Source organism: Cotesia glomerata, linkage group LG3 (assembly GCF_020080835.1).
Source record: "Cotesia glomerata isolate CgM1 linkage group LG3, MPM_Cglom_v2.3, whole genome shotgun sequence".
NCBI lineage: Eukaryota > Metazoa > Arthropoda > Insecta > Hymenoptera > Braconidae > Cotesia > Cotesia glomerata.
Window position 1 is genome coordinate 27,996,468 of NC_058160.1, and position 18,261 is coordinate 28,014,728.

The 18,261-nt window shown below is 32.1% G+C and overlaps 1 protein-coding gene across 3 annotated transcripts in view; it reads right to left on the reverse strand.

Moving 5' to 3' along the window:
- The window catches only part of LOC123261823 (Krueppel-like factor 3), a 252,539-nt gene that overhangs the window by 210,564 nt on the left and 23,714 nt on the right, over positions 1–18,261 (reverse strand). For all 3 annotated transcript variants that reach the window (XM_044723655.1, XM_044723652.1, XM_044723656.1), the window contains one exon: positions 17,531–18,126. In XM_044723655.1, coding sequence (XP_044579590.1) covers positions 17,531–17,542 — 12 coding nt within the window. In that variant the 5' untranslated portion in view covers positions 17,543–18,126. The remainder of the gene's footprint in view (positions 1–17,530; positions 18,127–18,261) is intronic.

The following is an 18,261-nucleotide window of genomic DNA, read 5'->3' on the forward strand; positions in this document are numbered from 1 at the left end:
TATGTAAAGAACGAGAGAGACAAGACTGTCCAGCTTCAGCTCCAGCTTCAGCTAAGCCGGCGAGCTACGAAAGAATACCAGAATCCTAAACCAGTTTCGTCAAATTGTATCGAAATAATCGCGAGAAACCAGAGAACCCGACTAAGGTCGTTTAAGACTCTCTAATTTTTTATTATTTTATTTACGACCTTCTTTACTTCAAAACCTTTTGAACCGTTGTTTTGCTCATCCACAGACTCTGTCTAGGTCTTCTATAAAATTATAGGCGTTTTAATTATTATTCTCGTGTCAATAATTAAAGAGAATTGACATAAACATTTTACTGCTGCTCGAATTTCATTTCTTTAACCTTGAAAATATTTAAAGTAAAAATTTGTATATTAGCAATTTATATTTTTGAACAATCTAAATTAATTTTGGAAAAAATTTAGAACTAAATTTATATCTTAGAACTAAACTCTCTGGTAAGGAGACAATTAAACGATGATGCGCCATCTGACAGATATTTTCAACACTATTTTTGATTTAAAAATTATATAGAGGTAAATCAAGGCAAATTTTCTAATATGATCATGTATAGATTCACAGTAAAAAATTTTGCGTCAAAAAGCTTAGTGTTAAAAATTTTTGTGTTCAATATTTAACACTTTTATGTGTAAATTTAACATTTATTCTGTTAAATCAACACAAAAAAGTGTTAAATGTTTAACATAAAAATTTTTAACACAAAATTTTTTGACTCAAAATTTTTTACTGTGTATTTATCGACGTTCTAATTAGCAAATTATCTAACTCCATTTTAGAGAATCTTCTATTTGTACGAAAAAAATAATTAGTTCAAAATTTATTATCACTTAAAAAAACCATTTAATATCATTATTATCTAATAGAGAGATAATATTTAGGTTTGAATCATTCAAATAATTTATAATTCGATTATGGCGACATCAAAATGTTAAAAAATCACCCTCTAAAAAATAAGGAGTTAGACAAATTGCTAATTAGACCATCGATATGTCCATATTTGATATATTTAAACACATCATAAAATTTCTTCACGGAAAAAATAAATAATATTTTTCAAATAAACGATTAATTTACTCCCTTTAGATGCACGCTTTGTTCCTAATATCAGACTTAACGATTAAATCGTCTTCTCAAAGTTCTCAGGGTCTTTCTCGACCAAAGGGTCCGTGATACTGTTACTGTTACTGGTGTCTGGCCCCGTCTCGCAAGAGCAGACCTCCCTCACTCCTAACAACTCCCTGCTCACCACACATAAACAAACAACTTACTGCAATATGTACTTTGCACACTCTCAGTAGATATATATAATACACATCAAAGTTCTGAACGAAAGCCAGAGCCAAAGCTGAAGCCAAAGCGTTTGTAGTTCGTAGTCCGCATAACGATTGCAGCGAATCGTTGGAGTACATACGGGCGTGGCACACATGTGTTCTCTCTTATCTTTCTCCGTCTTTCCTCCGAGGCATTACAAACACACATATACGGTGTACAATATTAACCCGTTGGTATTATATTTCAGTGCAGAGTAGTAGAGTTAGCACACAACATATAACATACAACATCAGACGTCACACAACGTCCCCATGGCACACATCACATATGTTACATACGGTTGTTACTTACAGTGCAAGTATATCACGCCTGCAATTTTCCTCTTCAAGTAATTGACTTTTCACATCTCGACACTCTACTCAAGTGAGTGTTAAATTAGAGAGCGAGAGTAGTGTCTATAAAATATAATACTGCTGTTCGAGTTGAAGCATGATTGTAGGTACGGTAACATTTACTCCAACGGGTAATTTATTGATTAATGCCGTTGAATTACTTAGAATTATCGTAAGCGTAATACAACGCAAAGGCAAACTCTAAACGTTCTATTTGGTGCTGGTTTGCTGATTTGTATATTAGTTTGCACACGACGGAAACACCCGTATAGTCGACTATAGAATACATACATGTATAATATATAATAGGTATTGTAGACCATAGACCATAGACACAGGACATGAACCAAAGACCGTAAACCGTAGACGATAAACCGTACCGGTGCAAGGTAGAACGAGGTGAAGGCTGTTAAATGTAGATTGCGACGCCTGTGGCGGATTCAAAGTCACAATCTTTCTGTAATAATTTTTAACTATCATATATTATATATTTGTGGTAGGTAGTACGCTCAGATACTAAATATAACAAATAAAAACTAACTGAGTTTTTTTTTATATTGGAGATTTTGTTTAATTGATTTTGACTTTTTTATTGAATTAATTTTTTAGGAATTTAATTTTTTTTAACTTTGATTTTTTGTTGTAATAATAAATTTATAAATCACGGATCGATTGTCTTTGATCGAAGAAAGATTGAGATAAAAGAGAAAAAAATGATGGAGGAAAATATAAATAGACTGCGTTTATAAATTCATATCAGTCTGCGTTACGTGACGTTCTGTTGGCCCAATAGCAGTTAATATAAACTAAAATACATATATGTATACAGAGTACATATGCAGAAGAGGAAAATAAAAATAATAAAACGGAGACCTTGTATTGTGTCGTGTCGACAATCCAAACTGTATTCCACGTGCACACCCACTGCGTTATGCAATAACGCAACTGCCAGTCGTTATCATCGTAGTCAGCGACATTGCTGATTATTTTTTATTATTTAACTACCGACCACATACCTATTGCCTATCATTATTGCTATTGTTATTTTTATAACTATATATTTATTTTCATATAAATAATCTAAAGAAGCAAACATTTTAGTAATTTTCTTTAAATTAACTGCAAAAATTACAATTTTTTTTTTTTTTTGTATTTCTCGGTAAATTTACATTATAACTTTTATTTTTAATTAGACAAAAAATTGCAAACATTTTTGCTAAAATCTTTTGATCAAAATTATTATTATTATTATCAATATTATTATTAATTTTTTACTTAAATTAAATAAATTTAGATCTCTTAAGCAACGTAAAAAAGATAATATAATTTGCAATGAAACTAAAATCAAAACTAATAACGTGATTCCATACAATTAATGTCGCTTATGAGTTGTGTTTAGTTTAGATTTAACTAGCCTGTAATGTCACGCGATATTTATCTCATGTTATGGTTTTATTTTAATGGCAATCTGAATTCATAATAATGAAGAAAATAAATAAATATGCATCGATGAGGGTAATAAAAATATTAATAACGACAATTTTATCGATCGAGATTAGATCGATACAGAAGCCGTAAAATGATATTAACAGTTATAAGTTATAACTTATAAATAATAATATGTAATAGGGATAATGAGTGTAATAATACGCTAACAGATTGATTGATGACTAATTAATGCAAATGAGCGTGGATTGAATGCCCGGTAAATGGATAAACATGTATTTCATTAATGCGAATATTATATTATGCCGATATTTGTACACATGTGTAAATGTCGTTTTATATTTGATAATAAAAGGATAAATGAAAAATGTGGTTTATTTTCCGAGACACCCGGTAGATTTAATATCATGTGTGTTGTGTTATATGTAGTGTGTAGAGCAACCACGCGACGTATCGTGCGACGTGTACGAGAAGGGCGTGCCTCTGTCGTTCAACTGCGCAGTTTGTTGCACGCGCTATAATCGTGTGTGTGTGTGTATGTATGTGTGTGTGTGTGTGTGTGTGTGTGTGTGTGTGTGTGTGTGTGTGTGTGTGTGTGTGTGTGTGTATATCGAGCAAAACAACGAGGCATTACGCGTACGACATACGCAAATACTTGATATGACAAACTCCCTGTTTTAGTACCTGAGGTGTAAGTTCCATTTGATACATTATATATTATATATATGTTACTGCTCGTTTCATTTCCCGACTCAGAGTTCAGATCTACAAACCGACCGTATAATATCGCATGATTTGTAATTTTGAATTTTAACTCGACTTCGTTGTAAATTATAAATTATAAGGCGTTTAATTATTTTTTAAGGGCAATTTATTGTGAATAATTTCACTGACTCAAATTTCAGAAGCAGAATTCAACGACCCGACAATATATAAATACAAAAGAATGTAAATTTTTTTAGTCGAAGGTCCAATAAAAATTCTTTTATTGTCATTAATTAAAAAGAAAAAAATTTTTGGAGGTGATAAATGACTGATAAAAAATTAAATGAGAGAGTACATTCAAACATATGGGTAAGAAATGATTTTAAAATTAAAAGACACTTGAGAGAACACGCTCCCACATTACATCAATTTTCACACGGAAGCTTTTTTACATTTAATTATTGTTTATGTTTGTGTTTGTATTTATGTATTTGTATTAATTAATTCCTTATTAACGGTGGAAGTGTTATTAAACATGTTACTTTACAATAGTGGGTTAAGAAGTAATGGTAGAAGTAGTAATTGAAATGAATAGAGATAAGAAAATTAAAAAGTCGTGCGTGATTTCGAGCGGTGTCGTGCACAAGTAAATTTACTCTACTTTTATTATTGTATTATATGTTTTATTACTTTAAGCGGTGCATCTCCGGTTAAATTGCAAATTGTGAATCGCTTGAATTTACATTTTATTGATATTTTATCTTAAGAGATAGAATAAAATTAATCAGGACCTTTTTTGCAAAAAATCAAATTTTCTACGGAAGTTGTGTCTTGTAATTTTTTCGTAATTTCAATATTTTTCTCATGATTTAAATTATAAAATTTAGAGACAAAGTTTTCAATTAATTCTTATCAAGAGTAATTTAGTAATTCATCAAGGATTAAAAATAAAAATTGAATTAATTATCTAATTAATAATACAAAAGTAAAAGTTAGCGATTGAATTCGAGTGTAAAAATTGAAACGATAAAAAAAGAATTGATGTAGCGAGATAAATAATTGAGGTAGATAAAAATCGAGGGAGATTCATCGGGACTTCCGATCGAGATGCAATTTGAACGAGATTGAGTCGCTGCAATGAGAGAGTTTAAATAGTCTACCACTACTACCACTAAATACTTAACTTGCGTACATATTATACAGACAGAAGATAGAAGAGAGAAGCCAGAAAGATAGAATGTGTGCGAGGGGATCAGATCCGCGATGGTTCACCGCGAGAGTCGAGAGTCGAGGAGCGTGGAGCGTGTCGACGGCAGGGGTCCCCCTACTTCCGGCGAACCATATCCGGCAGTACGCCTACCTATATCTCGGACCGTCAGAGCGTGTACTCCTCTGTACTGTTTATGTTATGTTATTCTACAATCAGCAGAATAGTATATAGACCATTCTACCACCGCGTACAATCGCGATAGGCGTGTCAATCCGGGAAGATTTTTGAAAACTCACTCTTGCTAAATAAAATTCAAAAAAAAAAATCTCTTATAAATGTTCCAATTGTTTTCCGAGTTGAATAACTTTACTTTACACTTATATACCATCCATTATTTTACAAAGACGGTCTTATCTCAAAGATAGCAAAAGTTGAGACGTTCAAATTTATTTATGACAATCAATTATTTATTTATAACAATCAATAATTTTTTTTTACTTTTTTAATCAATATTTTTTTATAAATTTCCATTTTTCTGACAAACAAATAAAATTAATTTGACTTAAAAAAATATTTTGATTTTTGAAAAATAAATTCGAACAAAAAATTTTTTTCTCTGAAAAAAGATTGGACTAAGAAATTTTTCTACACTCAAATAATTTCACCTCAGTTCAAAATTTTTTTTGCTTGATTCAAGACTTCAAATTCTTCAAAATAATTTTCTAGATTCAAGATTTTTTTCTTTAAACCAAGTAAATTTTTTCTATAAATAAATAACTTGAAAAAAGTAAACTTTAGTCATAAAATAAGCACAAAGAGAGACCACCACTCTGTAGACTATCATCGAAACCACTTTAATATAACTTCGTTTCATTCTTTTAAGGCCAACAAATCTCAGGAACAATTTCCGGTAACATTTACGAGCAAACGTAATCACTAGCAATGACAATGACAGTAAGAAAACAGCACTAAGTTCAAGATCACACAGAACAACGTGAAGATATTCTATTGCGTCTCTTGTGATGTTTGTCATCGAGATACGTGGGCGGACTCATTTATGCCTGTCGTGAAGAATAGAATAGAATAAGTCTCAAGTCTAGTATTGCTGTCAATACATTTATAAGTTCACCACTCACATATATATATATATATATATATATATATATATATATATATATATATATATATATATATATATATATTATATATATACAGCACTCATTATATCGGACAGCAGGTTTAGTTGTATTAAGTCTCTTACCACTGAAATGTGTGAGTACTCAACTTGTATTACACATAATGCTATCCGAGGGAATTCGCTTGTCAAGGTTAGTTGCAAGAGCCGCGGCCTTGACTAAAGACACAGGAAGTCGCCCCGGATTCCCGTCATCATCAGCAATTAAATATAAATAATGTAAATACACTTGTATATCACAATTTATGTTTTTAATTATAATAATTTCTACAAAAACGAGAGCATGTAATTTATTTATTAAATAGAGTCATTTCTCGATCAGTTTCTTCATTAACCGGAAATCAACACTCTCGAGACAGAGACACAGCGCCGTAACGAGGCTCTCGGATAAAAAGCTTATAACGTCGTTATAGATATTATGAAATGGCAAAATACCGGCACATGTCAACTTCTTTGTGCTGCAATGCAAGACATAATGTAACGCACAAACAAATAAAAAGTCAGCGCATCTCTTACTATACTCCGGCATCTGTCTCAAAGATCAAGAGTATTAATTTTCAGGCCGTTGTTTATTCGAATAAACATTATTGTCAAGACCGATCGCCAAATTTATCCGGCTGAGTTATGAGCTACAGATACTGATCGGCATCAACATTATTGACGGATCCAAAACCTGTTGAACTGCCGGCGATATACATCAATCACACCCTTTATGCTGGATTTTATTGTAAGCATTCACAAAAAGGTCTAGGGTCTTAAGTCTTAGGTCTTAATCTTAGTCTTAGTCTTTATCGGATCGGCTGGAAGGCAGTTCAAGGTTAGTATAGAATGTGATGGACATTCTCGTGAAAAAATTTTTTCATGTAGCCATTTATGAGCTATTTTCATATATGGCCTGATCTGTTCATATATCATGCGCCATCTGATGGATATTTTCTACATTATTTTTGTTCAAAAAATTCTATATGGACATGAATGGATATTTATGTAATTCCTTCGGAATAAAATTCACTCAAAAAAAAAATTTAATTCGTTTAAAAATTACAAAATTTTTAAACGATTCTAGTCTAAAAATTCTGAACTCGGACATTTTTCGGATCAAAGTATATTGTATAGCATAATAAGAATAATAACAAGCAGACGATTGGATGATCTGAGTTAGTAAAATGTCCCGATGTCGATGAGGACTGTCAGCACATGCTGGAAAACAAACTCTTAGGTCGATGACCGGTCCCCGCGATAGCTTCTGGTCTCATGTGTAAGCATTTCCTTACAACCTCTTCTGCTGTTACACCCGACAGCATTCGGTCATGCTACGAAGACAGTCTTCTTCAACAACTTAAATTATTGTTATTACCCTCTTCTAGTTGTCGTTGTTTGTATTTTTTTACTCTCCACTCATTATCGTCTTTCTTAAAACGAATTTACGGGGAAGCAAGGTACGAAGAACGGAAAAGCAATAAAGAGACAAAAGTACGAAGATAACGGGTGAATTGACCCCTTTGAGCACCAATACCGGCAGATGTATTATCTGATCTGACAGATCTATTATCGGTGCTAATGTTTCCACTTGCGGTAACATTTGATCGTTTAGCTCCTGAGCTGCTAGTTAGAGTGATATATTTAGCATTGACGAGTGAAGTGCATTAGGCATTAATACACTCTCAGCTTCCGCAATCTTCACCAATTAGCATCGAAAAAAATCTGATCGATGATATTTTGCAATAAAGATGTTCAAGAAATTGAATTATTTTCTCAGTTGATTAATCAATCAAGATTGAATTGATTTTCATTGAAGACAGTCAATTTTTGAACTACAATCATGGAACAAGAAAAACGATCTCAATTTTCCAATTATTTATCATTGCAAAGCTTTTACAAAAAAAAAATTCATTACTATTCATTTGTAAATCATCAAAATTTTAACAATGAAAATAAGTGAAACAGATCCGCAGCAGAAACTTATCTAAAAAAGGAAGCAGTTGCTCATTTCTCAAAGAAATTTATTTTCAAAAAGTGTCTTTGTATCCACCAGAATTCATTCTGACACAAAGATGCGTAATGAGTCCTCATTCTCGCAAGCAAGTGCCGTAATCTTCCATTATCCAGCAGACAGCCGATACAAATTAAACGTATTGAGCAGTCACAGCCCGAGGGAATTGGTCCAAGAAAAATATGAATTGTATAGCTCCTGTATAACCACGCCTATTCATCTCTTTGAATGGCAACTAAACCGCTCTAGTCTGGTGAATATTTAAAAATGTATGTGTATACAATAATGATAATGATAATAAATACGAGTAGAAGTTGGCAGAAGACTAACGAGCTGTCTGATGAGCCGATCGGAAATCGATCCTTCGGAAGTTATGTTGTTACGATCCGTACAATGAAACTCGCTTTCAATGGGGCGTATAACATGACTGATTGATTTAGCATAATGATGATGATACGATGGCAAGTGATATTGATGGAAGTAAAAGGAGTATGCCGACCTGTGACCTAAAGAGTCTTAGAATCGTGTGCAGCCGATAGATCTCTAGCACAGGTGAAATGTGCAGTAATGGAATGGGCTAGCTGGTTAGGCCAAGTGTAATGTTTAATGCAAGAGAAAGCACGCTGATATTATATTGCGGTTAGGTATTGCTATTATATATGTGATATTAAATACAGCGAAGACGAACTGAGTTTGTTGTTTCTTTGGTGGCTTTTTAAAACATATCCTTTCTTCGTTGACTTACATATTCACTCTGCACTAAGCTGGAGAGTATCTCTTTAGCGGATTGATAGACGTACTTAGTCACGGGTACCACGACCAGACAGAAAAGTAAGTTTCAGTTGTGCTGGTATGTAACGCTCGTTCAATAATTCTTCCGTAAATGCATAGTGTGGAGTGTAGAGTAAAGCATACCATTCAATTTAGAATTTAGCTGTCTTAGTCTTAATTCAACTATTATCTATATCCGAATAGAAGTAAGAAGTTAAAAGTACTGAGTGATATAAGAGCAAATGAAAGAACGTTAATATTCTTTCACTCGTGCGCCACGACAATAAGAGATCATTTATTCACATCAAAATACAGACACTTTGACGTATAGTTCGGACGACCGTTCTTGTTGTTGTTCCTCTTACTATTTAAAGTTATTGTTGGTGTTGTTTAAAGGAATTTATAAATAGTACCAAGCTTAATGATATTTTTTTAATTACCAAAGCATTAAGATTATTTTTCGAGGCACTGGTCATAAACAATCTTCGAAAAAAAAAATACTTCTTGTGAGGCCGAGGATATTATAAATGATGCTCTCTATCTCGGTAAACAATTTTTAATGCTTTTATTTTATTATTTCAATGGATTTAAGCCGCTGGTTAATGTCAAAAGTCCGCGTGCTGTCCGTGTCTATTATTGTTTCATTTTTATTTATCATTATTGCATTAAATAATAACCATTCATTACTTTAACGTGATATAATATGAAGAAATTGTTTTTCAGGTTATAAAAGTTCGGACTTTCTTTTTTTCTTCAACTTTTGACGGAGAGGAAATTCAAATTCAAATCTTGTCAATAGTTTTAGTTGTACTGTCACTGATGTAGTTTTCATATATGTTCATTTAATTCATTTTCTATGTGTCTTTTTGATCAGCTCACTCACTTGCAGAAACTGCTGGCTCGTCCTATTTGTCCGTTTTGGGCAACGATGCACGGAAGAAATCTTTCCGGTTTTGGCGGTGCAACCGGTTCCATGAATGTTTTTTTTTATTTTTTTATTTTTTTTTCCGTCACAGCAACAAACCAACACGAGCTCTCTCACAGACTCTTATTTTTGTTGTTGTGTGTTGTCTTTTTGCTGGTACTGGGTTTTAATTTTCATTGGGATGTATGATGCTTACACTTAATCACACCGAGTTGTAACATCAGTTTTCTGGTAATAAACAGTTGGAATAAATCGAGAAACATATATCTTTATCTTTATAAACTTCTTATATTTTTTTTTTATTTCATCGTACTGGTGTCATAACCCTAACCCATCGCACGATGCGAGCCTAGACAGAAATAATTATTTTAGACAAATGCATTCTCCGATGAAACCTGCCCATTAACATTTTCAATCTACCTTTAATTAAACCCCCCTAACTATAACTAATTATTGTGATGTCTGATCAGAGGTCTACTCAAAAGTAACTGTTAAATAATATAATGGTACTGGAAATACCAGTACTGACACCTTGATATGGCTATTAAATGACTATCACTATAACTATAAGTGCTGCGGGTACTAGTACAAGTCAACAAATTTTCCGTTACAATCTCTTGCTTATTGTTTCTCAATTAGACACAGGCATAAACACTTAACACTCATACTCATGACTAATTTTATTTATAATCTTTATAACGGTCTTTATTGTACAAGTGTTACGAGTAAATGACACTTTTATGGGTTCTATTGATTTGATAATAAATTGCTACTGTATGGGTACAAATTTATTTTTACAAATTTTGTTATTTGATATTAAATTGTCACGATAAAAATTTACTAAAAAATAAAATAAAAAATAAAAATAAAAATTATTTTTTGGTATTAATTAGAAAATTATAAAAAATTTTTATGTAAAAATCATCTAATTTAACAAAACTAAAAATCTCCAAATTTTGAACGACTAAAAAACTGAAATCCAAAGTGATTGAAATATTATTCCAGCCTCAAATTAATAATTAATAACTCCCCATCTTTTTGAAGGTTAATTACCTCCAGTTGATCCATTCAAAATCTGACGTTAATACCCACCAAAATAAAATTCCCGGTTTAATTAAATATATGCAAAAGAAGCAACCTGTCAATTAATACGTCTCGAGTGAATAAATAAAAGCAATTACCGGTCTTATGATAACCAGGGATCCGATTTGCGATAAGATATAATTAAAATTAATCAAGATCTTACAGTGGAGATTTAGCATTCAAAATATCTACCAGTTAGTCCGTTATCTTTTTATCAGCAATTAAATCGGTGACATTTTCAAAATTCTGATGGAATTTCAACGATATTCATTTATCGCTTAAGTTAATCTATTCAATCAGCGATGGTTGAACCACAAAGACCCATTACTGTGTATAAATTTTTACTGAAGTTCCGAGCTTTTCAACTCTATCAAGCTAATTAACTTAGCAATGAACAATTATGAAAGCAACACTGAGGACTGAGAAAAAATGAGGAAATAATAAAAAGCAAGAAGACACCGTACAGGACAGTAGTTTGATTGGTTTATGTGTATGGGTCTAAAAGTTTACGAGGAAACATTTCCATAGAACAGTGTACATGAAGCGCAGCGCTAATAAATATTGGTGATCCTATGCTAGTAGTACTGAGCTGTATAGAGTAGAGCTAGCGTTGGCTCCAACAACAGGGATTCTAACAACGGGTGTATGGTACCATAAAGATGATGGTAAAGGCCAAAGACACAGTAAACGATCGAGGTACATATACGCGTTGTATAGCAAAAAACAGTGGCTTTTCTCTGGAGGACATGCTCCTCGCCGCGGGATCGCTCACGACGAACGGCGATATTCACGACGACCTCGTATTCTGACGCCAGAGCACGCTCAAAACTCAATGATGCTCAGGATCACCAGACTGAACTAGATACAGACTAGACGGTGATCCTGACACTCTCCAATTTCTTGCAAATTCTTATGTCGAGATATATAAAAAAAATTTCCCTGGATTTAGTTTCTTGTCTTTGATGTAGTATAATAAAATAAAATAAATGGTAATGCATGTAATATTTATAATTTGTCTGAAAGGCCGAACAGAGTAAAGTGACCATCAGAGAACACTTTGATTTTTATTGTCCTCATTCAATTGTTTTATATTTCCTCGGGCGTCATAAATACTCCGTAGCGTATCTTTAATGCCGCAATAAAAACTGAGAATCGGTTTTCGCTTATACTGCAAATAAACAAAAAACCACTTTCGTAACACTCAGCATCGCAATCGGGTTTTTAGTTGAATCGTCAGAATGTACAGTAGTTTGAATTTTATGTGCATGGGTATCGCTAATGTAGTGTTCGGAGATTTCGGAAATGCCCTGAAAGCTGAGTTTAAGTTAAACTTTTGAATTCAAAGACGTTTAGTGCCGATTATTTCAGTCTCAATCGGGAGAATAAATAAACATTTATGGCACAAAGTATCAGCTGATAGTCTTAAATTGCGCTGTAAAGAATTGGGAATGGAAAATTATGTCCAAAAATTTGTAATAAGAATTTTATAAATTTGTTATGCTTATAAATATTGTAATTTTTAATTTGTGGCTAAAATATGTGAGATATGGGAAAATTAAAAAGGTTATTTTTTGTAGAAAAATTAAATTTCCTTTATAAATAAATTCTGATAAATATTTCGTATTTTCAATATTTTAATTTTTAATTTATTAAACCAATTTGTAAAATTTTCTCAACTAAAATTTTTTATACTAAGGAAAAATCAAACTGACCGTCAATTTTTCGATGTAAAAATAAATTTTACTATCCATTAAAGATAAGACACAAGTTAAAAATTTAAAAAGGCGGATGCTGCCGGACAGGAGCTAAATTTAACTATTTATAATACGATACAAGTAGAAAATACAAATAACGTAGTGTTATATAGTTTAACAGATACACCAAGTTTACGAGTAAAGTATAGTATTTAGTGTATATAACAGAGAATAATATAAGTTGATCGCTACCAGTACGAGGATAACATTTATTGGCGATATTCGTGGATAATATGAGCACTTAGCAAGACGGAGCGTGTTGAGTGTGTAACCAGTGACACGGTCTTAACATTTTAAAACGAGCTCTCGGAACGTTTAAATGAGCTTATATATTTAAGAGGGAACAGCTTTGAGTGGCTCATAAAATCCCAGGACGCGTTTGGAAGAATTTGAACGTCCTGTCTGACAACGCATCAAACCTCTAAAAATTACAATTATTCCGCAGAGTTAAACCCCGCATTTTGACACTTTAAACCCACTTTTAACGCTCCATTTACGATTTTAATTATTTTATTTTTATTACCAAACTCCACGATAAATACTACGGTATATATACCCGTAGTTTGTCGAAGCCAACTTCGTAAAATTTTATTATTTATCGCCCGAAAAATTTATATCAGCAGACTTTATTCATAATAATATACAATGTCCAGCTTGTACAATGGACGTATTATAATATAACTTTTGCTATATTGTAGATTTTAGTAGGTAGTACTTTTTATTATTCAAGAAATATGATAATGGTCCTCGCTGTGCCGATGATATACGATATCTTTTGTAAGAGACCTCCGAGCGTGAATAATGCTCTGAGCATCAATCCCAAAATAACCAATTTCGCCATCGCCGAATTCGAATAGAAGACTAAACCCAATCTCTTGGTTATAGTTTTATTTATTTCTTTAGTGACAATGCTTTACACTAACAGAAGGTTGGAAATAACAAAGTTAGTCTAATGAATTTGCAACGTAATATCTGCCTTTGGACAGCTGCTTTTTAAATTTGGCACCTATTTAATTCACCGTTAATTTACAAGCACTTTTAAAGCTCAATATAATACCATCGTGACGTTAATGATTCATAAATTAAAATGCGCTGTTTTTGGGTTTGCAAACAATGTAGAATGTGAAAAAAATTTATTGGATTTTTGTAAAATATTAAATGGAAAAATTTCAATTTGATTTTTAAAAAAATTAATAAAGAATTTCATTATTTTTCATCAAACATAAAATGTTTGAACTAAAAATTTGTTCAAAAAAAAAAATTTAATTTACTTTCAAAATAATTTGTATTGTAAAAAATAAAAAAATTAATCTATCATCAAATGTTTTTTTTTTTTTTTTTTTTTTTTTTGTAATTTTTAGTATTTTTCTATTCACATAAGAGTTCAGAGAGAACATCGCCGCTTAGATGAGAAGAAGAGAATAAAAATGCAAGAATTGAATCAAAAAAGACAACGAAAAAAAAAAATAAATAAAAGAAGAAGTTGTCGGGCATTTGATTCTCCTTCTCATCTTCCCTGAAGCCGCGCTTTGTCATGTGAACTCCACTGGTTGGTACTACTGCATCCTTTGGAGCGATATAACGCTCTTAGTTTTTTACCGGGCTGCAAGAGAAAGCCGTCTGTTTCGTGACAAGTTCGGCTGTCATTATTACTTGTCCAATTGAAGAGACAGTGTAATAAAAATGTATAAATAAATAAATAAATAAAATGACCAACTGAGTGGGCGTAGCATACATTTATGCCGACAGTTTGCAGTGTGGTTCTCGGATCTCGGGTCCAAGTAGAAATATTGGAATTAATAAAAATACCGAGGTAATTTGTGAATGTATTTTTTTAGTTTGTTTTATCTTTTGTCCATACATACACAGCGTGGTGCCGCGAAATCACGTATGGTACTATACTGTATACCTGTACCCGAGGATTGTCCGCGCCAGCACGCATGAAAGCCGCACCCTCGCGAAATCAAGGCTCATTTATTTCGACTGGCATTAACGGGCTTAACTCTGTCAGTTTCTGAGACAATTAACCGGTTAAGGTCTCAATAGTGCGTGCCGTCGCATTCTTACTTTACTGACTTGTGATAATTATAATTAATAACATATAGTACTATTTATATTAGTGTCCACCCGGGCCTGACGTGCACGATACCAAGTTGGAGCCTTATCTATGGATTTTATTTTTTTTTCGTCTTATTATTGTCTCGTCAGTATCAACAACACACACAACACACATGTGTGTTCAAATGAATGGGCGTAGGCGTTTCATGAAAATTATGTTTCACTCCCTCGAATCGACATGTCTCTCCTTACACGTCGCGATGTCGCCTCGCATGCGAGAGAGAGTTTAAATAAATATATTAACGAGAAGAAAAATGTCATTAAATTTGACTAAATTCGACCGAATAAAAATAATTCTTTTTATTTTTTATTAATAGTAATGAAAAATAGTTACTGTGAATATATATGTCTGCAGTAAGATGAATTGGTTATTTATTACACCAAGGACAGGAGTAACGGCAAGACACGATTTGCATTTGAGCTGGGAATTCGCGCAATAAATGAAATCCCGGTGATCCTTCAACTACCAGCCAGTTTATCCGGCGATTTTTTCACAGAGTTTTTTATCATTTTTTCCAGAACCGCACACGACTGGTTTATACACCGCTTTTTTATAGGATCCTTTAAAGTGTCCACCAGTCACGGAGTTGAGTCTGCTAGCACGGCTAAGACGCGATCACGTCTGGGTGGATGAGATAGAAGATTCTTACGGTGCAGTGGGAAAATCTTCGGATGGGGTTTACTTACAAGTACTTTATAATTTGGTATGGGCTTTTAAGATTGGGTTTTTTTGACTATATTATAATTTTTATGTAAATTCAAGCTTTGTATATAATTAATTTTGTAAGAGTTTGATTGTTAAGTCAATTTTTAATTTCTAATTTAAAAAAAATAAATTTTATTTATAGAAGGTAATTTTTGTTTTATTCGATTGATGTATTTTTGAAAAATTAAGTACAAGACTCTAATTTTTACTTAAAAATTGTTTTTGATAATTAATTGTCTAATATTAATTTTATTTATTAAATATATATCATCAAACATAAAATAAATTATTAAGTTAATTAAAACCTTAAACACTGAAGAGTAACAGAGTCGAGACTAAGATCACAATTGGTGAAAGATTATTTCGGGTAGGTAATTTGTGTAACCCGCTACCACATAAACTGTCGGGCAAACCGCAAAGACCTCGCAGACGAGATACGAGATACAAACAGACTCGGTACCGGCAGTAAAAAAGTTTTAACAAAAAAGAGTTTATTTTCATTGCAGTAGTCCCACCACCTTCGACCTGGAGAACTTTACGGGCAATTTATGTTGACCAGTATTTTGTTACAACTCCCGCGTACTCGATACACTCCCGAAAGACTTACGAGACAACGGCTTAAGAGCCGAGTAGGATACCAAACACGTGATATGAGAGTGTGTATGTAACTCGTGCTGTAAACACAAACGAGTCTTAAAAGTGAGTACATATAAGAAATAACAAATCAAAAAATAAAAAACTGAGAATCGAGATGCTGGGTGCTCGGTGGATCAACTTTTTTTCTTATATATAAATATAAATATAAACGTACACACTAACCAACTTTACAGACAACTCGGCTTGGATATAAAGATAATTCGTCACGTCAATGTAATGTTTGAAGTGCCAACAATCGCTAGTACTACGAAACTCCAATACACGCATGTGTAATCTATTTTACTGTCAATTTACGCGCTGAAAATTTTTATTTATTTTTTTTTAATTAAAAATTTGCTAAATTTGAACCGTCAACTACGAATATTCCAAAATTTGACTTAAAATTAAATTTAACTCTAAAAAAAATACGTTAAACTCATATAAATTTGGTGACTTTAACGAATCTTTAATATTTAACTCAGAATTTTAATTGAAAGTTTATAGAATAAAACAATTCGAATGAATTTCTTTAAATCATAATTTAATCACAAATTTTCATTTTTATGCCAATTATTTTACGAATCTACACTGATAGAAGGATTTATTTGTATTAAATAATTATTGTTAATAGTTTTGATGTGATCTTTGGGCATAAATCAAAATGTAACTCTATGTATTGTTGCAAATTGCAAATATCCTGTAAGGACATGCAATGAAATAAAAATTATTATGATTCTTATTATTATTATTATTTATTAATAATTAACAAATCATTTATTAGAGACCACTTTTTAGTGTTAAAAAAATATTTCTTAGCATTTAAAATGATTTGTTTATATTTATTAAATCTGATATTGATTTATTAAATATTAATAAATCTTTTTAAATACTAAGAAATATTTGTTAAGGACTAACAAATGGCTTCTAATAAATAATTTATTAAATATTAACAAATCTTTTTAACCATAAACAAATTCTTTTACCAATGAATCAAAAATATAATTTCCAATTACACTTTCTGAGTATGTCTAGACTTCAAATGTTTTACCGAGTGTGTAAATATTGATCTAAGCACAAAACTGTTGAAATAGTAAAATCCTACAATCGCAATATTCAGCAGACAAAATCAGATATCTGCTATCACTTAGTATCCATGTATGTTATGAAGAGATTATTTGAATACATTATCAGTGAGCCGTGTCTAGACTAGAGGAGAAATAAACTCGACCAGCCAATAGATGGTATAATGAAATGATATTGCGAATAAAAGAGAGAATAAATGATAAGAGTGACTCACCATGAAAACCATGAACCTTGATTGCAGGTTGGCGTTCCCGATGTAAGTCAGCGTTTCCAGCCACCGGCTTGCGTGTCTTGAGTACAGTACTGTATTTTGTTACCCTTTTTCTTCACTATTTTTTTATATCACTTTATTTATTTATAGTTCTTCAATACGAGTGCTCGTAAACCGAGTTTCTATTATTCACCGGTTCGTTTCCTTGTATGAGTACACTGAGCCACGCGAATTCACCGGGTTCGTTACACTCACGCAGGCTAGGTGTCCACTACTCAGATATTAACCCTCGTGATACGAGTAAAAATAGCAGACAAGTAATCGCGATCGAAAAACCCGATAGCGATTGTAATCGTGATTTTAAAATTAATTATTATTTTTATTTTTATTGGCTATAAGATATGTTGATATTGTTGAGGTTTAATGAATTATTATTAGAGTGATATTTGCAGTAGATGCTTCACTTAGCGATTAATTATTTAGATTAGTGTTTATTGCAGCAATTTAAATCTGATTGGTTTATTACGGGCTACTTAGTACTGGCAACTTGTAGGTATTGGCATACTGGCATAAATACTGGCCCATTTAATTATTGATATCTGGAATGATAAAGAAAATTTTTATTAGTATCAATTTGATCGTAACAATAAAGATTTTTTTGAAAAAAAAGTACTGATAATATTTGTTGTTAATTTATCATTTTTATAATTATGAATATAATTATAAAGTTAAAA